Source organism: Lagopus leucura, unplaced genomic scaffold (assembly GCF_019238085.1).
Source record: "Lagopus leucura isolate 7727_CA_CO unplaced genomic scaffold, USGS_WTPT01 Super-Scaffold_100001, whole genome shotgun sequence".
Taxonomy (NCBI): domain Eukaryota; kingdom Metazoa; phylum Chordata; class Aves; order Galliformes; family Phasianidae; genus Lagopus; species Lagopus leucura.
Window position 1 is genome coordinate 80676394 of NW_024962262.1, and position 22359 is coordinate 80698752.

At 42.8% G+C, this 22359-nt stretch overlaps 1 protein-coding gene across 3 annotated transcripts in view; it reads right to left on the reverse strand.

Moving 5' to 3' along the window:
- USP25 (ubiquitin specific peptidase 25) overlaps positions 1-19172 on the reverse strand; it is a 90019-nt gene extending 70847 nt beyond the window's left edge. Inside the window, exons 1-2 of one of the 3 annotated variants that reach the window (XM_042866611.1) lie at positions 19093-19172; positions 374-451 (exon numbers count right to left, since the gene is read on the reverse strand). In XM_042866611.1, coding sequence (XP_042722545.1) covers positions 374-451; positions 19093-19137 — 123 coding nt within the window. In that variant the 5' untranslated portion in view covers positions 19138-19172. Of the gene's footprint in view, positions 1-373; positions 452-18388; positions 18562-19092 lie in introns of those variants that run through there. The other 2 variants (XM_042866610.1, XM_042866612.1) reach the window with 2 other exon arrangements.
- Positions 19173-22359: the final 3187 nt, after the last annotated feature.

Consider the following 22359-nt stretch of genomic DNA (forward strand, 5'->3'; position numbering starts at 1 on the left):
AAACAAGATTTTAACTCATCAGGTGTCAGGCAGCTGTACTAGCATCAAAGTACTCAAAACACCTGAGCCAAAGGTTAGCTTCTGGGCAAGTCATACCATTCCTGTCTTTTCATGTTTGATCACCAGATTAATTTTTTTTTTTTTTTTTTTTTTTTTTAAATCTCAGTACCAAAACAGATCAGGCCTGCTTCTGAAGTGAATTAGCCATCAATTTTTTTATCCCCCTAAAATATATCTAAAAATAATTCAAATGGGATGAAAGAAAGGAAGGAAAGATAGAAGAAAGCATGCCGTTTTCTGGCTTTCACCATCAGCTAATGATAAGTTTTAAGCATTCAGCTACATGTAGGGAACTTCCCTACAACTATCTTACCTTCAGTGCCTGCTGTAGTACCTGGATGTCATTGATACCAGTGATCTCCCTCAGCTGATTCAAAAATGTCTGCTGATGCTAAAAACATAAGCAGATAAAAGAATTAGGTAACAGTCAAATAACAACAGAACCACCGTTACTGATGGGCATGCTTCCTACAAACATCAGAAACATCTCTGTATAAGCTCTACGCACACCAAAGGGGGAGAGCCTTCACTTTGTTTAAGTTTGTACACCTTGGGCAATTAATTCTCATATTAAATGGTCTTTTTTGTCTTTTACAAAAAAAAAAAAAAAAAAAAAAAAAAAAGATAATTGAGCTTACACATGAGTAAAAGGAGCCCACGCAAAACCCCAGTCAGCTCTCCTAAACAAATTCAAGTTTACTTTGGTCTTCAAGGGCAGTAGGGAAAATAGTTTATTTTACTCCCATCAAAACTTCAACTCCTAATTACTCTCAACTCTGAGTTCCTTAACATTTGCAATTTCCAGCCATTCACACCTCAAGACTCAGAAAGTCTCTTTCCTGAACATATATATGTTTTAGAAGAAATCTTATAAAAAGTATTTACTTTTTAGAGAAAGGCTAAAGCAAAACACTGGGAATCAGTCTTCACCACCTTCCCAGACTAGCTGAATCCAGCTCTCACAAACTGAAAATCAGTCAGCATCCATGGTAGAACTTCAAATAATTATTGTAGTTAGAACAGAGGGAAAAGAGGTTGCAACTTAGATGTTCACGTCAAATGAGTTTTGATATAAATATAAATAAAAATTTGTTCCCAGCCCTGTTTACAGCCAACAGCTGACACTCTCTGCTCATGTTCAGATATCACATCACGGAAGCAAAAATAGGCACTTGGCTGGGATAGTCCTTGCACTTCTCTTAAATATTAAAACCATCTTAGCCATTAAAACCATGAAAAACAGAAGATTGACCACTATTCTAAACTATATGATTCCATTCTTCTTTTGGAAGATGAGAAAAAGAGAAGAGCTTGTTGGTACATGCAAGTCATTTTTCTTTTTTGTTGTTTGCCCACCACACACTGAATTCAAAACAATAATTTCATCTATAAAGAAGATTTTGTAAAATATGGGTTTGCTCGACAAAAGGCATATTTCCTATTAGTGACAAATAAATGGTCTCACGTTGCTCTCCAAACTATTAAAAAAAAAAAAACTATAATCATCTTGCAACCACTTCTAAGACACTTTTCTTTACTCTGAGTTCTTTGGAATCAAATATTCAAATAGCCTTATTCTCTCCTTATCACAGCTTTGTATAGAGGAGGAAATTAAGTACTGCATGAATGCTGAACTCCCCAGTGTGAAATTAACCTGGCAGGCACCACTTCATGCCCTAATAAGTTGAAATAGAAGGCGTATAGTTCAGGATGTTTATGAATTACATACACAATCCTCCCTTCATTTATGATCCTAAGGGACGCTGCTAACAATCCAATTTGCTTTTCTTCTTTTTCTTTTTAAAAGCCCTGCTATTGGCACAAGGGAAGCCAAGCAATGAGGCAAACAAACTCCCACTCTCTCCCCGTCCCCCGCCTCCTCATTTGTTTACTCCATGCATTTCACAGCACTGTACAAAGGCAAGACTTGTTTCCCTTATAAAGTCTGGTAAAAAGCAAAGGAAAAAAAAAAAAAAAAAAAATTAAAAACAATATTTGGGAAAAGTATTACAACTGACAGGAGCAATTCAAGGGCAGCAAACAGCAGAAGGTTGCTTTCGTAGTAGTTACCAACAAGGTGGTTAATAGTTGTAATATAAAATACAACAGAAAGTTACAACAAATTCCTGTCTTCCACAATACATACAACACCTGGAAAAGCTGAGAAAGAAGACTGAAGGACAATTCAGTCATTCACAGAGAGTGGGAAAAGGCACAAGAGACAGTTTACTAACAAACAATCTCTTAGCACCTCAAAATATTGGCTGTTAATTTATGAGCACAGCTGTGCCATTTAAACCTAGACATCTGCAGTTTATATCCAGATTCCAGGACTCTGGTGCAAAGCTGCATTTCGAGACCCCGTGCCCAAGGACATCGGCCATTCAGAAATCGGAACCTGGCCCAGAGACGCTCTTCCATCATCAAGATATTACTTAAATACCTAAATATATACAGACATATATAAAGACCAAAAGATTAGGCACTCCTCTCCAGAATTTCTGGCTGGTAGTTAAGTGAACTCTAAATGATGGAAATTAAGAGGAAAATTAACAGTTATCCTGGATGCCTCACAGGGAGCAAAACAGCACTCATATACGTCATTCTGCTCTTTTTCATTACAAATGACAGTGCAGACAATCAATATCTAGGAATAACAATCACACCCTTTCCTCATGCATCAGAGGACAAGTCTGCATTTTCTTTTTGCTTCTCCATTCACGTAAGTTTAAGAAATGTAATATTGAATCTTCAAATACAGATATGATTACATCTAATTAGTGCATCTGTAGTAGAATCTGCACCAAAGTCAACAGAGCCAGACACAGCTACTGGGGCTGAGATCCACATCAAGCCTTTCAGCTCCTAGTTGCCTATGTCCGCTCCTGTTTGCCATTGTTGCCCTTGGAGTTCCACAGGTTCCACGGTTGATCTATAGCTCAAATCCTGCAGTTTAGTTAATAAGAACCCTACATATGCCCACAGCATACATGTGCCACTGCATGTATTACATTGTACATACATAAATATACAATACATACACACACACACACACACACACCAATAGCATTTGACTAAGCTCTAAGAAGGCTCCAGGACTTGCTCTATGCCACCAGATTCCACTGGCATTAAGCGCTGCAGAGTAACCCAAATCCTGGGTGGGGTGAAGGAGATGATGGCCAACAAAGGCCCACTGATGCCCCAATCCCCAGCTGCTCACAGTCGTGCAGCCCTCTCCTCCATCACGTCATGCAGCAGCCAGCTCCCCAGGGTTTTCATGCATGAGCTTTTCCCAGCCTTCCCCCTTCCTCTGCATCTCTGAGATACGTGCTATGTATCTCAGGGCTCTCAGCTCTTAGAAGATTTAAACTAACAGGAAATTCTTCCATTTTCCTGGAGAAATGCCAAATTTGTACATTAGGAATGCATGCCCTTATTTCCAGTTCTTTCCTTTTTCAGCCATCCCTCTCTTCTTGTCAGGAAACACCCAATTAAGATTATCTGGTTTATAACCCCACACAATAGCACATTCAGTAGCTGTGCCAGTGCTAGTGAAGCAGAAAAGGATGTGCACTATTATCTGCTTAGGAAGATACTATGCTGAAATTAGTTCCACAACAGTACTGTAAACTCTGACAATTTCTCAATGCTTATTTGGATAAGGTAAATCTCAAAAACCAACTAATTCTGAATTACACTGCAAATGAATCTGCAAATGAATTTTAAAAATAGCCAATTTTTGAGCTGTTTATTTTCTCATCTCTGCAACTTCTAAAGAAGTACATATAGGCTTTGGCTTTATTCATGGCAACACTGAAATATTCATATTTGCAACACAAGCACTTTAACACTTGAGACAATAAAGCATGCCATGCCAGTTTCCAACAGAATGTGGAATGTTTTGTAATAAATGAGATGGTTCAACCATTACTAGCAGAAAATGGGGCCTACTGCCTCACTGCACAGGTCATTTGAAAAACAGAACACAATGAAAATGAACTACCTGCACCCTTTTCTTCCCAAGGGATGTACACTTATACTAGGGACAGACACATAAAAAAATAAGATGAAATAAAATTCTCAGACAAATGCTGAGAACTGCATCTTGACTCATTTCCTCCACACAAATCCTACTCACTTTTCTTTCTGAAGTAACGCTGATCTGAAAAAGCTATTTGAAGGACGAAAGCCTGCAAGACACTGTACATTAACCATCCTCCAAATAAGCTATTGGCCAAGTTCTACACAGGCTAATAAAAAGTAGTAGGCATTGACCTGTTCATTCTTTCAGCACCTTCCTAAAGCACAGAGTAATTAGGTTCGCCTGCCTGCTATCTACTTAATGGATTTCCTTCTTTTCAGTCATGAAAAGAGAAATCTCTGACATCGCATCCATCAAGAAAATGGGTAAAAATATCATTTTATTTTTATACACACACAAAATGCGCCCCAGCTTTGGGCTTGGCAGAAAAAAATCACCTGCAGAGAGAAAAGTGTGCACAGAGGCTGGAAGTTGTCAGCCTGTGACTGCTCTGCCAAGGCTGCCAATTACAGCAGCAGTTGCTGCAAAGCAGGCAGTGAGCTGCCTGAGCCTGGGCTGAAAGCAAACGTACTTCAAGGAAACAGAAGGACACAATAGCAACTTTCAACCAACTGCAGCCCGGATCAAACAGAAGTTTAACAGGGGAAAATGCCTGAGTGCATTACTTCTGTACATTCAGTCCCCCATGAAGAGCTCAAGGCAGGATCCCATTTATCACAGTGTTATATACCTATATTCATCATAAGACTGCACTCAAGAATACTCACTGCATTTCCATAATTTCCACAAACTATCACAAAACTGCACTACTTCAATTGAAAATGTGGAGTGACTTGGCAATGAATTTCAGGATTTGACTTGAAGGACTCTACACAACAGGGAGCACGCACCCACATAAATATTCACTATTCTGAGCCTCAGTGTCCCTGCTTATTGCAGAGGAGGTTGGACGAGATGGCCCCCAGACATCCCTTACAACTCAGAGGATTCTATGATTCTACGATTCCATTTACTCTCTTCTAAATACAACGTTCACATTCATTTCTTTATTTAAACCTTTTAAATAAGATTTTAAAGGGACACTTGAGAGATTTGGTTTGCACACTTTTACTGACATTAAATGTAAAGCAAACTCAGCCCAGATAGTTATACACATTTACAAAATAGCAAAGTTAAACGTGAGTCAAATTATCACCTAGATGGCAACCATCCTTGCAACAAGCAGAAAACCCTGTCAGCTCACAGCTGGTGACTTCTCAGGCTATTCCGTCTCTAAGCAGGCCAAGTGGTTTCACATCCTCACATTCAAATGGACAGAACAGGAAAGGAAGGAACCCCCAAAATTTGGTTTCTCATACAGCAGCTGAGAGAGAAAAGAAGGAGGAAGTATCTCCTTTTTATATGGTCTCTTCAGGAAAATGGTTAGGTGGCTAAGAATTGGAGTAATAGTGGAGAACTACTAAGTATATACATACTGTAACACAGCACACAGAAAGCAACACATTGCTTTAAACATGGTCAGAGGATTTTCTATCATTTCCTATCACACTACAGAAGCACTGAAACTCAGCTGTACATTCCAGCTCCACTGCCCTACAGTTTTACTACTTGGATTCTTTCCAACCCAACCCATTCTGTGATTCTATGATCATAATTTCGGCTCAGCACAACAGAATTTCCCAGCAAAACAGCATCAAGCTAGTGTTTTACTGCTTGTCCTTCTGCTGTTATCATACTAATATCAACTCTAACAGTCTCTCTATTCCCCTCCAAATCTGTTGGGTTACTAGAGCTATTGGTGGCGGGTCTTTCAAAGCACAAACACATATTATCAGCAAACTATGTAAAATTTAAAGGGAACCCAACTGCTGTGCAAATGCCCATCCTGATAGAATGCTCAAGTTTCAGTTCATACCCTCATCACACATCCACATGTTTGGACCCAGCATCAAGTACATACTGCCAACAGTATATGCAAGTTGCAGCAAATTAAAACCAATGGGCTCAATTACCAGTGACATTATACACATGGAAAGAAGAAAAAAAAAGCTAGAAGATGACAGGTATACAGCTAGCTCTTCAGGTATATATCGCTATAAATTTCAATTATTATTATTACAATGACTCCTGGTCATTTTCTGTAGTAAAAGTGTTTTTTCTATTCTTTTTTCCTCTTCCATTCATAGATATATATATACATATATACATATATATAGAGATATATATATACATATATGTATATATCTATATATCTATAGATATATAGATATATATATACATATATGTGTATATATGTACATATACATATACACACACACACACACACACACACCATCATGGCTAAATGTTAACTTTCATAGTATACAGCCCATGCAACATCACTGAGATACAGACTCTCTCCTCACAGGAAAAACTACAGTCTAGAATATCATAATTTCACTGCATCAATTATCACAGACGTCCTTTTGAATGTCTAAAAAAAAAAAAAAAAAAAAAAAAAAAAATCATGAAATTTATCATTCTGAGATCTAAGACAACGCTGCACATTTTTAGCTTCCTGTTCCGAGATGTTTTTCTTTGCCCAATCACAGTTTAACATCTCATGCCAAACACTGGTTATTTTAGTTCATGTTTGAGAGACTTTACAGCCCTATCATCACCCATTTATTATCCACCTGTCACCAAAAGGCAAAGACCTACCTTTCAAATCACAGCAGCAGGTCAGGGTTTTATTTAAATGATTTTTTTCCCCAGACAACCATCACAATTTCACACCCTGCTCTGCACAGTACAAAAGAGATTCCACTTAAAGAACACCAGATGAGTCCTTTGTTCTTACTCTGCCATTACAGTAATAACAACATCAACTGCTCTAGCAAAAACTAGACTAAGTATGGAAGCCTCAAGCCAGCAGGATCCCAGTCTGCAATACCTGCAAATAATAATGTCTAGAGATACTCTCAGACCGCAAGCTGTTTCTGAAGTGGCAGATGCGCTTTCCAGGCTGTGGCCCCTGCTAGCACCAGTCCATGCATGTGTGGCCAGGTACCATCCTCTCCTCCCTGTCAGCCAGAGTTGCCCATTGCCTGAACCTCCAGTGAGGCTCTTGCCTCACTAGCAGAAAATTATTCTTTTTTTTAAATTCATTTCCTGCTGACTTTGTGAGAGCCAGAGCTGGTGCAAGGGAGAGGACAAGACCAAGGCTGCAACTACTTAGGCTGGATCAAACTGCTGTTGAACAGCAGTCTTGTAAAACTGAATTGTTTCTCTGCCTTCTTTTTAATCCCATTTCTGAGAGAAACTGAGGGGAAAAAAATCTCTCGTAATCTTTGCCCTACTTCAGCACTACTGCAGGAACCTTACTCCAACAGAAGATGAATGTAAAATTAATACAGCAGCACAGCACTTGCAGTGATCTAATGCTCCTGATATAGCCATACAGTGCACTACACACCAGGCAAATACTAAGCCCATTCCAGGACATACTGCAGCTGCATGCTGTCCAGTATTCCAGACCAGAATGCTCACTCTGACTGCAGCTGTTAATGACTAACATCAAAGAGTACACTGCACATAAGCTCCACGAGATCAGAAAGGATTTCACAGACTCAGCTGTCTTTCTAAATAGAACATCATGAGAATCCTAAATAAAAGTTAAATTGCACTTCCTAAGGCCAGTCTTTATAACAAACAGTCCATGGTACCTAACAGCAGGGAGACATTTAGGGAAAGCAATTTCACCTGACAACCTGATTTGAGAAGGAAGAAAAGAAAAAATAAAAATAATAATAAAAAAAAAAAAAGACAAAGCCTTTCATTAATGGATTTTCTATTCAGTATGATTTAAAAAAATAAAAAAGTTGCTAACCTGATTGCCTAAAGAAGAGGGCCCTGCATCCTCAGCACTCCTGCCCTCCTGGAGCTCAGGCAGAAGGGCAGCAGCTGGCCCTGCCGCACTGGCAGCACACAGAGGAGGCTGAGCGCAGACTCAAGATGCTCCCAGAACATGGATGCCCTGTGGCCTTGGCTGGCCTCTTCCCACATTCGTGACTTCTCAGCTGGGCTGCTATCAGAGTCCATCAGAAAGGAGAGTTGCCGTAACTCACAGCAATCAGTAAATGATTTAATAGATTATCCTGTCCCTACAAAGCATTTTCAAAGATACCCTGAAAAAAAATGTACCTTGTTAGCTTGAAGGGAGGATGAGGAAATTCTGCAGTAGAGCAAGACTCCCAATAGCATCAAGTCACCCACAACCTGTGCCAGCACCTAAGCTGCCACTGCAACAAGCTGCCCAGAGAAGCAGTGGTGCCCCATCCTTGGAGGCGCTCAAGGCCAGGTTGGATGGGACCCCGGGCAGCTGAGCTGGTGGGGGCAGCCCTGCCCATGGCGGGGGTTGGGGCTGGGTGGGCTTTAAGGTCCCTTCCAACCCAAATAATTCAACGGTTCTTTGCAATGAAAACTGCACTGCCTAGCAACAACACGATGTCAACATGCTCCCCATCAAACAACAGAAATACTGAACTCCAACAGCAAAATTCTCAATCATTTTCCACTCAGAAAAACAAGAGCCTTCAGCATGTTTGCTGGAAGTAGCAGGTGGCTGCAAAATCCGTCCCTGGTCTACAAGTAACACAGAAGTGCTTGTACAGTGCATACACGCTCTCAGCCAGCATTAGAAAGTAGGTGGCATAGTTAACAACCTTCTTTACAACACCTCTAGAAAAAGCTCCAAGGCATGTGGCAACAGGATATGGAACCAGTGACAAACAGGGACCTCTGTCCATCTTTAACATCATGAAGCTAGAGGTTATTCAGCAGGCCAACAGACAGGTACCTAATGCAGCAGCCCAGCCAGCTTCAGGTAAGGGGTGATTATGGCTCACCCAAGGCTGTCACAAGACATGTTCTGTGCCTTTCAATATGACTCCTGTAAGACACATGTAAGACTAGAGTGAACTTTTAAAGCCTCTCACTACGATGAGAGATATTTTTCAATTTCCAAACAAATAAAGGAACACTGTGGTAAAGAAAAGGCTTAATTCCAGTATCCCACATAAAATAAAAAAGAAACACCTGTAAACTTAGGTGCCTGAATCAAACAAGCTTGCAGATGACTACCATCAAATAATTAGAAGACCCTCAAGTAAGAAGAGAAAACACTGGTGGCAAAGACGTTAAATGAAAAAAAGCACACCCCTCTAATAAATCACAAATCATGAAAGAGACAAAAGCAGAATTTGAAGAAAAGAAGCTGAAAAATATGAAAGCATCTGTCCAAGCGAGAAAGCATACCAGGAGGGGAAATGCCACTCTGCAAGCACTCCAAAAGCAATCAGCATCATCATGTTTGGTTTCTCAGTCATAACATGAGATTTTTAGAACACAGGGAAACACACAGTATTCAGTTGTCTAGCCAGGCTGTTTGCTCCTATGCACTTTGGAAAGTGTTTATTTAGGAAAAAAAAAAAAAAAAGGAAAAAAAAAAATCATTGCCAGAAGCTGCATTCCCAAAAGACATTTATTTTGAAGCCCCTTTTACATGAATAAAATGAAATTGAACACAAAAGAAAAGTTCTGTTCTCACCATCTCCTCCTCTTCTGCAAATGACAAACGCCACATACCCACCCTACGCCTGCTGTTCGCTTTAAAGCACATGGACAGCACACACCTGAATGTATGTGAATACCATGTTCAGCTTGCATGCAACACTTTGATCACAGTTAAATACAACTTTTCAAAATGAACTCTTAAAAGCCGTTTCACTGAAACTCAAAGTTTTAGAATTGAACAGGTACCTCACTTCTCTTGAGGTCGTACAGCTGTGAGAAGAACATCTATCACAGAAACCACGTGCAAACCTCAAGCCTAGCACTCACCATTCATCAAAAGCAATAAATGGCATTAAGCATAGCTACACAATTCACTGTTCAAAACTTTCAGGCTTCAGACCCTAATGATGAGTAAACATCCTGTTTAAATCAAAAGGAACCATGTGGATTACGGGGTAGAACACAAGCAAAATTATGACAACTTAATTGGTAGGAAGGAGCCACAGAGACATATAATGCTACTATACAGCATGCATTAATTTCCATAAATTCTGCCTAGACTGAGTCAAGAGATATAGGACAACTGAACAACGATGTAACAAGCCTTTAAAACACCACTGCTCTCTGAGAATTTTCTAATACACCAAATAAATTTTTCTGTCTACATGAGCTTATATGCACATGCTTTTGCTACATGACTAAGAAGGCTTCAGTCAAAGATGTCATAAGTACCATCTATATTTAAACATTGTCATAAGTACAATCTACACTGAAAACTGAACAAGATAAAACTGATATTTTTTTATTAAGAAACAGTTTAAAATGTTGTGCAGTGTACACTTTTTCAGCAAGAATCTACCAATTAAAATTATCCAGAACTCTACAATAAACAAAAGCATCAAGTTAAAGCTGCAAGTTTCAGTATTTAAAAGATTGCATATGGATGTTTCTGCTACATTAAGAAAAAAATATTACACAACAATATATATTATAATTACATATAATTATATTATCCAATATAATATTATACTATAAAATAATATTATATGATTATAATAATAATACACAAATTGATGTCAGGTGTTGTTTCCAGTGTTAACCTACTTGCACCTCAGCCTTCAAATTATTCCATACCACATATGCATCTTTACTTATGAGAGCTCTATTACAACTGTAAAAATTCAGTGTTGTAATCTCTCACAACGGTCCCAGCATAAGACAACACCTGGTTTCAAGAAAACATTTGTGCTGATGGCTTTCAGCAGGCTCTTGAATTTCAGCGAGTCACATATACTGCTCTGAAAGTACTGCTTCCTATTTATTTTCATGGGAACTATAATATGAGGTACAAAGAGTACAGCAACACTATTTGACAGAACAAGATCTCAGCCACATAAAAACATTTTTCAACTACCAGTAGCCAATTTGTGCAGATGAGCTGACTCGAGATGCTCATCATTTTGTGGTGTGTGACCACTGTGTGTGGCTGTCCAGAACATGGCTTGACTTTCACGTTCCTGCTGCTACTGCTGAAACACACCATCAACCACCTCACTGTGCTCACATCCACTGGTTGGCTTCCATCGACATTCATCAAAGTGTTGATGAATGTCAGTGGGTGCCATTTTTTTCTGCATGGACGAATTTGATGACACACCTTTATTTCATACATACTTCCATATCAGACACCATTTCTGCCAGGCTGCTTCTCTGCTGCCATCTGTCACACAGCAACAAAATATTGGTGAGAAGGTTCATCCTCTACTGTCATACATCCAAAATCTGCTTCTGACACCGTGGGCCAACATAATAAAATAGGAGGCATTACTTTCAGAGCAGCACCTATTCTTTTGATAGTCTCAAAAGAGTAACAGCTATGAAAACTAATTGGAAAAAACAAACAAACAAACAAAAAAAAAAAAGAACAGCTTCTTAAACTCCAAGATTCCAAGCCTACACTGATGAAAATGTTACAATGCTTGATCCACTGCTGGACAGACAGGAACTCACCAGGATTGCTAAACAACTGAAATTACTGCAATGACATTTTGTGCCAATCTGTCTTTACCTTAGGATCAAATTCTACCTCCATAGCACTGCATAGAAATTTTACTATTGACTTAAAATGTGCTGAACTTTGAAGTCTAGAACCACAGGAATCACCACATTCACCAAGACAATAACCACATTGTCACTTATGAGAAGATACAGCCCCACAGCTCACACCAGAAGGCAGTGTGAGCACCTCAGTCACTCGCAATGCACACAGAGATAATTATATTCCCTTTATTCGTTTCTAAAAATTGGGATACCAAGAACAGAAAGGCAGGACAGACAGGGTTATTCTTAAAAAGCTGCGTAAAACTTGTCTGTTGATGCCCAGTAGAGACCTTTGTCCATCTACTGCAAGTTTTGACGTCCTAAAGGAACTAAAGCCCATGGTACCATGAGAACATGGAAATCTTAGTGCTGTAAAACTGCAACATTTTAGGCAGTGGTTACACTCAACTATGATCCAAACAAAGGCTGCTTTCTACAATCCTAACTTAACTTTAAGTTACATTAGCAGAATGCAACTTTTGACAACATTTGTTACATTTGAAGATATTACAAAACTGATAGCATAGAATCACCAAGGTTAGAAAAGACCTTTAAGATCATCCAGTCCAAACATCTGCCTTCCACCCCCACTTCCTCACTAAACCATGTCCCTCAGCACATCCAAATGTTCCTCGAACACATCCAGGGTCAATGACTCCACCCCTCCCTGGGCAGCCCATCCCAGCACATAACCACTCTTTCAGAGAATAAATGTTTCCTAACATCTAACCTGAAGCTCCCCTGGCACAACTTGAGGCCATCCCCGCTCATCTCATCACTAGTTAAGTGAGATAAAAGGCCAACTTCCACTTCGCCACGGCCTTCCTTCAGGCAGCTGTAAAGAGCAATAAGGTCTCTCCTGAGCCTCCTCTTCTTCAGACTGAACAATCCCAGTTCCCTCAGCCACTTTCCTGGTAAGATTCATACTGTTCAGAAAACTGCGTTGCCAAGTTAAGAGTTTCAAGTGTTCACACACCCTTGCTTTATCAACCAGAAGTTTGTGAGTGTCATAAGGACAGCCTCAGCTAGCACCCTACCTACATACTGTGCCCATACTTCTCAGGCAGAAATTGTGAGCAAGTTGCATTAATTTAATCATGCTCAGTGAAATTAATGTGCACTCCAATCAAATAGTTTCCACTCCTGGGTGGGGAGCTGACAAAGTGCAGTCACCGCCTAATGGAAGAAGCCTTTATTTCCTAGCAGGAATTAAACTGAAGTCTATCCCAAATTCATAAAGCCATCTGTTGTCACAGCAGCCTCTCGTGGTGCTCCGTAGACTGCTTTGCTCACCCAGGGACAGAGAGCAGCCCCCCGAGGGAGATGCTGAACGCCCACAAACTGTGAGTGTCTGACTGCTGACTCTATAATATTACAATGGCACTTCAGACAGGGAAGTTTAGCAAGTTCACTAAAAAAAAAAAAAAAAAGCCTGAAAGGAAAGGAATGAAAAAACACAGACTTCATTCTGACTTGATGCAACCTTTGCCATACTGCACAATTGCACTGAGCAGGAGAACAAGAAAGTGAAAGCATTCGAGACACTTTCGTTTCCAGAAAAGCAAAGCTGCTCTCACAAAGGTCTTTCCAACTCAATATGAGAGGACAGACTTCTCTGTTTCAGCCCACATGCCAGCAGGACAGACAAGACACACTGTCCCACCACTCTGAATTTTGAGATCTGAGCCATAGTAAGTGAACCACAAGATGTCAACAAGAAAAACTGTGTTTCAAAAAAAGTTACCTTTAAAAGGAATATCTTCCTATGTGAAAACATGCAAGGGAAGACATTGCCCTTAAGGTTCTGGTTTACTTTTTTCTGCAAAGGAACACCAGGAATGTCACGTGCAGTTCTTGGCTGTTGCCAGGCTCTGGGAGCTGCAGATCAGTTCCTCACCACAGAAAGCAAAGAACAGCAAAACAGAGGAACCCACAAGCACCCAGCAGGCACCTGGAAAATCCCATCACTGACATCACTGCGCTGACCTTCAGAGCTCCACCATGAGCCATGTTCATCCCAAGCATCCCTGTAAGCTCAACCAAGATTCGGATCTGTCCTCCGAGGGCAGCCCTGAGCCAGGTCAGGGTGTCAAGGGAGGTTCCACACTTGCACCATACCCCAGGACCATGAGACTGAACTAGTCCCAACCCAGTGGGAGCATCTAAACAGGAGGGGGAACGACTGCTTACATGGGTTACATCACTATCATGATAGTGATAGGACAAGAGGGAATGGTTTTAAACTGAGACAGGGGAGGTTTAGGTTAGATATTAGGAGGAAGTTTTTCATGCAGAAGGTGGTGACGCACTGGAACAGGTTGCCCAAGGAGGCTGTGGATGACCCACCCCTGGAGGCATTCAAGGCCAGGCTGGATGTGGCTCTGGGCAGACTGGTCTAGTGGCTGGTGACTCTGCACATAGCAGGGGGTTGAAACTAGATGATCCTCGAGGTCCTTTTCAACCCAGGTCATTCTGCGATCCTCTAAATAAGTGAAGTTATGGGGTGAGATTCCCATGGATTAACCAAATAGATGGACTAGCAAAGCTTAGGTACAATCTTCAGACAGAAATAAAAGAAGACTTAGACAAGAACTGAAGTTCTAAAAAAATGATATTCCCTTCCCTGCTTGTGATCAGAACTCAAGTCTGACCTGCTCATTACATTACATCCTCAGTTAGAGAGGCCCACAAACACTGACGATTTCACAGGATTAGAGAGATTGTACTTCCTCCCTTCTCAAACCTTTTCAAGATGTAAGAGAACAAAAAAAGCAACAGTTCTATTATCCTCCCACTTACCTCTACAAAGCACTTTTAGAAATGTGAAATATTTTGCTATTTTAAGATATGAGTAATTTGCTTTTTGACCTTTTCATAGAAGCTGATGGGTTGTGTCATCTTTTGTAGCTACCGTTCCTAATGGCTGAGGAGATGGACTTACCCTAAGGATTATTTGGGAAGTCGTAAAGACATTTTAAACTACTGCAAAGGGTTAACAGAATTTAAAAAAAAAAAAAAAAAATAGGATAAATCTTAACTTTTAATATTCTGAAGTAGTATTTTCTTCACAAAGTAGGGACCTACCCTTCTTAAAGATGCTGTTTCAGCCAGATGATAATGACAGTATTATAGTTGTAAACTCCTGCTACCACCACCAAAATTATTACTGAATATTTGTGAAAGATTTTCTAGAACGCAGTAGGTTTTAAGCTACCACTAAAGGTTTCAAAAAGGTGCAGATTCATAGCATATTATGCTACTACAACAGCAACGACGACGAATAAAACAGGAGTCAAAAAACTACATAGCTACAAACTCAGTGATAATTCTAATAGGTCACAAAATGCCAGCAAAACCCACCAGAACATTCATAATAAGGGAAGCATTCAACATGCCAACCTGAGGAGACTTTCAAAAACTACTCTGTGTCATCACTGGTCTTTGTGCCTAGCTCTAGCTTTCAGAAACAGAAACCTGAGTCTGGACAGAATGTATATCTGCATATGGTATGTAGGCTTTTAATGAACATCTTTTAAATTATGTAACAAGACATGTATATCTAAATTGGTGACTCAACTGCACACTACAAATAATTACCGCAAATTAATGAGTAGCTGGTGACAACACAGGTAGTACACCAGTCTGGTTATTCTCCTTTCTCTGGCCAAAAGAGGTCATAAAACCTTCCATGTCAGCCAAAGAGGTCTAACTCCCCACATCCAAACCCACCATGATTAGCTGGCCTGCCATACAGCCCACACACAGGCATCCTGCACATGGGGCAATATGTGATAAGGCCCCATTACATGGCGCAGGGAACTCTTATCAGATGAAGGAGAACACTTGGAAGAGAGCCTCTGGTCACATGAGGAGATGTAGGTCTATGGGGCAAATGGCAGGTCAGTCAGCCCTGAGCTCAGCTGATGATAACACTGAGATAATTAAGGCTGTAGGGCTGCTGGGAAGGTCACCATCTATCAAGGTGAAAAACAGCACAACTCTCAAATACTTTCTGCATGTACCAAATGCCGAGGGGATATTCTCTGAGATCACCTCCCACCATTCAGAACTGAATAAACATCACTGTCTCTGTTGCTGGAGACACACAACTGCACCATCTTCTGTATGTACAACTGCACGGTATTAAGAAGTTAGCAGCTATTGCTTTCAGCAAAGAAAAGCTGTTACTGCCACAGGACTACACTCTTCCAGTAAGGACATCAAATACATAGGTCAAGCAGAGTAGAAATACATACACTAGCTAACAGTTTTCTCAATACCTTGAAAAAGAGCAAAAGAGAAGTGAACAGTATTAGATCTTGCTTAATACCAACCATTGTTTCTAGTGCTAAATATCCTCAGATATGCACTTCTCTAATAAATAAATAAATAAATAAATAAAAATTGAAAACTGACACCTCTAACTTTATTTCACTACTCCTGTGATTAGACTACCAATATAGTGCTGAATCACAGGTCTGAAATAGCAGAGGAGTAGAAACAAACACACTCTTTACTCTTTCAATCCATGCACACACCAACACTCAGCCCTTCTCCAAAAGCAGTAGAACTTGACACACATAGCTCAGACGCCAGCTATCACCCTCTGAAATCCAGTTTCTCCAATCTGTTGTCACAAGATGACCGTCACAGTAATTATGGTTAGGCTGACACTGCTGAAGCATGTCTGACTTCTCCACATCTTTTTTTTCCCCCCAATCACTAGAAAACTACCTTTTGCCACCCCCTGCTCTTGTACCCACTGCTCTAGGAACACACCAGAGAAGGGCACAGCACAAGAGACACTCTGCAGCCACGTTCAAATTCTCTGGGCTTCATGTGGTGAGAACAGACAGCTTACAAACACCCCACCACACCACAGGATCACAGAGAAGCTGAGAGTGACAAGAGTCAAAAGACTGATTATTTGCTCCAGAAGATATACTGCTACTTTCAATGAGGAATCAAGATGATCACTCAACATGAAAGAATTTCCTTTGAACTGATCCAAATTCTTCGACTGTACAATAAGCTAAAGACAGCTTAAGTGGGAAGTGGGCTGTTTGTACTTGGGGTATTTATTAATAAAAATGTGCATCTCCCAGTTCTGCTAAAGCTTAACACGTACTTCCTGTATGACAGTAAGAAAACATCTGATGAACAATGTTGGGAACCAGAGCTGTGAATAAGGTATGCTGGTGACTCAGACATCTCTTGGAAATGCAATATAATTCTGTTTAGATGTGGTCTCCTCACACTAACAGAAAACAATCACGACAAACTTTGAGGTCTGTAGAACAAACTCTCTTTATTTATGGAGCATGGGATTTTCTTCTCAGGGAAGATGATGAGCTAGTGGTAATCCCTCCAACCATGCCTCAGGCCACTGTACTTCCATAAATTTTCTTTTTAAATGAGAATAAACTGTACAATGTTAAAGCTTGTCACTCAGTTAGCTATTTGTTTGCCTCACTAAATAATAATACGAGTCAAACATGATTTTTTGCAGACTATTCTCAAGTTTGTTTCCCCCTCCCCCAGAATGCAACTGAGGATAAAGTAGGTAATAAGGAATCTCAGCACAATAATCAGATGGTTCAACAGAAATAAAAAATACAAACCTTTACTATGAAAAAAGTTTGAAATTTTACACAGCTTCTGCAGATACTGTAGTAATTTGCATTCATAGAGAAATGCCAGCTTTAAAATTCTTGCTGACATTAATTCTCTGCTCCAGCATACGGCCCCCAATAATATTTATGATTCAATCTCCAGTCGCTTTTAAAGCTTATTACACACAACCGTAAAGGTGGGTTGGAAGGCATCTCTGGAGACCACCTTTGTCTAAGCCACTACTAAAGCAGTTCCCTGCAGCAGGTTGCACAGGGAAGCATCCAGGCGGGTTCTGAATATCTCCAGAGAGGGAAACTCCCACCCCTCTGGGCAGCCTGTTCCAGTGCTTCGTCACCCTCACAGTAAAGAAATTCTTGAAACTGTAATCCTCCTGAACTCCTGACCTAGAAGCAGTAGTTTATCCGTAACATTTTCTGTGTAGCACTGCTGAAAGATCATCAAGCCCTAGAAAGGCTCAGCAAGGATTACATAACAGAACGTCCAATACAATAATTAAGGGATATTTAACAGTGCATTTTGCAGAAGAACACCTTCTCAGGAAAACTGCCAGATAAATAGCAGCAAGGAAGAAGCGTTTAAACACAGAAAGCACAGCACAAGCCCAACCAGCAGAAGCCCGGCACACAGTCTGCTAGCTCTCCTCAACTGAAAACCATATCAACAAAGGAAGGAAGGGACAAAAATGTCCATTCAGCCCTCTCCTTCCTGTAGAGGCTGCCAAAATATATGCTCCTAGCTGACAGCAGCCCAGAGATACCTGCATCACCCTCCAGGAGAGCTTCATGAATGTAAGTTGCACCACCTGGACCAATTACACCTTCATCACTGCTTATGAAGTGTGACCACTACCATTAAACTTCCATCCTGACTACACCAACACAAACCTACCTCCATGATCCCACAAAAGCATCACATGCAACAGAAAAAAAAAATACAGCATGGGAGAGGAGGCAGGTCTGTCCTGTAAGCAGGGCAGACACATGAGTAAGCAACAGTTACCTTCAGGGGGGAATAGAGAGCCCCGCGGTTAGATTCCAGGATCGTCTTCCCCTCGCCAGTCCCATCTGCTACAAGCAAAGAGCTGTAGAGGGTGTCCATTTCTAAAGAGATTTTTCAGCAACTCCTGGTCCACACTAAAAGATGTGTAACTGCCATTCGCTCAGCCCCCTTTCATAACGTGCATTAACGCAGCCCCTAAACACACCACCACTTTTCTACTTCAGCAAGAGAGCGTCACAGCCATGTATGTGTCACGGCCCCAAAATAGCTGTCACCTTTCGCACACACTGCTCGGCCTCGGCATGCCGCGCACACGAGCATCCTCCACCCTGACGGAGCAGCGGGCAGGCCCTCCCGCAACCTCGGCACCGCACCTTTCCCCCTCCGCCCGCAACCACAAGCGCAACAGGGCCGCACACCCAGCCCGGGGCAGCGGCCGGCCGGCTAAGGGCTCTCCCCGGAGCCGGCGCTGCGGCCAGACCCCGCGGCGCGTGGGGCCGTACCTCGGGGCGACCGCGGGCAGGACGCAGGCCCGGCTGCCAGCGGGACCGCACTTCCCCGGGAGGCGAAGGCGGCGGCGCGGCCGGCCGTGGCCCCGCAAGGGAGTGGAGCGGCCCCGCTTAGGCCCGGGCTCGGCCGGGGGCAGGGGATCGCGGCGCGCTCCGGGCCGGGCCCGGCGCTGCGGGGCCGGGCAACGCTCTCACCTTGGCGGCGCCGCCGGGCTGCAGCACGTTCTGCTCCACCGTCATGGTCCCGCGCGGCTCCCGGCTGCGCCCCGGGCTCGGCGGGCGGGCGACGGTGGCGGCTGGGCCGGGCCCGGGCTGGGCGAGCGGAGCGGGAGGGAGGAGGAGGCGGCGGCGGACGAGGAGGAGGAGGGGCGGGAGGGGGAGCCCGAGTCACCGCCAGGCGGGCGGGCCGCCGAGGCGGGCGGCCGCCATGGGGCAGCGCCGATCCGCTCAGGCCCCGCCGTCACTCCCAGCGCGGCCGCCGCCGCCCAGCGTGCTCGGAACGCGGCCCCGCCTCCAGCTCTTCCGCCGCGGCTCCCGGCGGCAGCGCCGCCCCGCGCACCTGCCTCGCCGGAGCCCCGCTGCCCCTACGCGGGCCGGCCGCCTCGCGGCTACCTAGCGGGCGGCACCGCTGGCAGTGCTTGCCTCCATCTTGGCGGCGGAGTCAGCGCATGGCCCCGTAGGACGGCCCGGCCCGGTCCGGCCCGAGACAGGGGAGAGGCCCCGTTGCCCGGCCGGGCTCGGCGGTGTCTCCGCGCGGGGGTTGCGCTTTCCCCGGTTCGGCGCTGAGGGAGATGGGAGCTGCCGCAGCCCGGCGAATGCCCGCGGGAGAACGGGCTCCGTGCGGGGCCTGGCGGCAGCGACACCCACCTGCTCCCAGCGGCTGTCCGGCCAGCGGCTTCTGGGCGGGAGGTGTCCCGACACGGGGCCTGAGGACGCACTTCGCTTCGCTCATAACGTTTGACCAGCGGGGCTGTGAGGTGGCCGTAGTCAGCACGAGGGGTAAATGGGAACAAATGGGAGATGCTTATGACGATGTGTGTGTATGCATTCAGATCTGCAAATTATGGCACCTCAGATAAACAGTACTAGGAAAAAAGAAAGAAAAAAAAAAAAAAAGAAAGAAAAAAAAAAAAAAAAAGATTTATTTATATAAGACCAGTCTGTGGAGTCAAGAAAATTACAGGAATCATAGAATCACTCAGGTTGGAAAAGACCTTAAAGATCATCGAGTCCAACCACGACCTAACCGTACTACCGTAACTCCAAGAGCTCTACACTAAATCATGTCCCTGAGCACCACATCCAAACACAGATTCTGTGGTTTTTAAACACAGAATCACAGAATGGCCAGGGTTGGAAGGCACCTCAAGGATCACGAATCTCCAACCCCCCTGCCATGTGCAGGGTCACCAACCTCCCCATTTAATATTAGACCAGGTTGCCCAGGTCCTCATCCAATCTGGCCTCGAACACCTCTAGGGATGGGGTATCCACAGCCTCTCTGGGCAGCCTGTTCCAGCACCTCACCACTCTCATAACACACCCAGGGATGGTGACTCAACCACCTCTCTGGGGGGGGCCTGTCCAGGTGCCTAGAAACCCTTTGTGTAAAGAAGTGAGCATCCTTGCAGCCAGTCATACGAAGTGCAGGGGGCATGTGTACCTACTGCCCTCCTCACTCTGCGGGCTGCAGGCCCAGCTGGCCACAGACACAGCTGCTTCCCCCTGCCAGCCCCTGGTGCTGCAGGGACAGGCCTGTGGGCAGTCTGGGGGATGGTGGATGTGTCCCAGTTGAGTTCCCCACACTGGTGAAGTCTGATCTGTAAGAAACGCTTGGGAGAGCGGCTCACCTGTGTTCCAAAAGTTCTGCAGCTGCGAGCCCAATGCATTGAAATGAGTTGTGTGCTGCTTGTCGGCCACACAGAGCATTTATGACCCAGCAATTCAATTTCTTCCCCCACATAAGATGAGGTTATCTGGCAATGACATCTCTGCAAGCTCTTGGTCCTTAAGAAAAGCGCCAGTTTTTGCACAGCTCATGACAACCTCTAAATATTGCCTTAATTCACTGCAGTTTCTGAGCATGAGGTGTTGCAATTTGATCAATAGTTCCTTTTCTAAGGCTTGGTGCTCATAGATTGTATCAGTTTTAATGCTTCTGCTTTTTATACTGCAAAATGCAAAGCAATTTTTAAAATTAATGCTCCCTAAGAGTTTATTGCGCAAAAGGCGAGAAACAATGAAGATGATAAAATGAGATCAAAAACAGCTTACAAATTGCTTTTTTGGGAATAAGCAGAAATTATCTCTTCTTATACCAGTGTCGTTGTGTAAGATTGCTAACAGCAGGACTTTGGTTTGTTTTAAGAAAAGTTTCCTGTTGCACTGTTGGGCCAAAGTACTGTGCCAGTTCCTGTCCCCTTCCAAAATATAGATTTTCTTGCATTATTTTACAGATTATCCTATGCTGCTTGTTTGTTGTTTCTGTTGTTGTTTGTTTTTATATATGCTGCACTATTCAGAATCAAATAACTTCCATTAAAGATATTGTTTATACTTTTTGAAAGTATTTGCTTCAGTGGAGCACTAAAAACAATAACAGAATTTGTTTTGCAATAATTTGTTAAAGTCTGTTTCCTTGGTAGACACAGGATCCAAAAAGGTGTTGAAAAGAATTTTTATTTTTTACTCAATTTACCTCTAATCAGGATAGGATGACAAAGTATCGTCTTTCATTAAATTCCTTCCCTTTTCTCCCCTCTTCCCCTCACCCCTCTTCCACCCTCCCAAAAAGAAAAAACAAAATGAAAAAAAAAAAGCAACACAATAAAACAAAACAAAAAATTATCACTTTTGAATGATCGTTTAAGCAAAGAAAAAAAGAAAAAAAAAAAAGAAGCTTGATGAATGTGTGTTCACATGTGTACGTGTGTATGTGTGTAGGTCCCTGAGCAGAGATCTACAACGGAAACACAAGTGGGCCATAGCCCAGGAGTACTGGTGGAATGGAATTTCGTGCTCACATTTCTATGTGGGTACATATAGCATTAGAATTAGTATTTTGTCAGAAAACTGATAATTTTGTCAGGGCCGCATTTAGGAAGAGCTCTTGACTCCAAGATAACATTCCTTAGTATATGTAAGGAACTGTTTCAGAAGAAACTGAACAAGGAGGCTGCTTGATTTCTAGGGATCCTTCATTCCTCTTCTGCTTCCAGATCCCATTGACTGATACTGAGATTCATCTTGTGTGTGCAACAGAGAATTCAGCACAGTAACTCTAGGTCCACAAGCTGTCACTCCTGCAGGTAGTGCATGAAAACACCCATACAGGTGGTTGCTTTTTTAAATTATGTATTTTCATCTATCCTCCCGCGCAACAGTACCCAAGAGGTACTGTTTCTGAGACATGCCTCCTTCACAAGGAACCCACAGCCTTAACTTTCCACTCTCCTCCTGCTA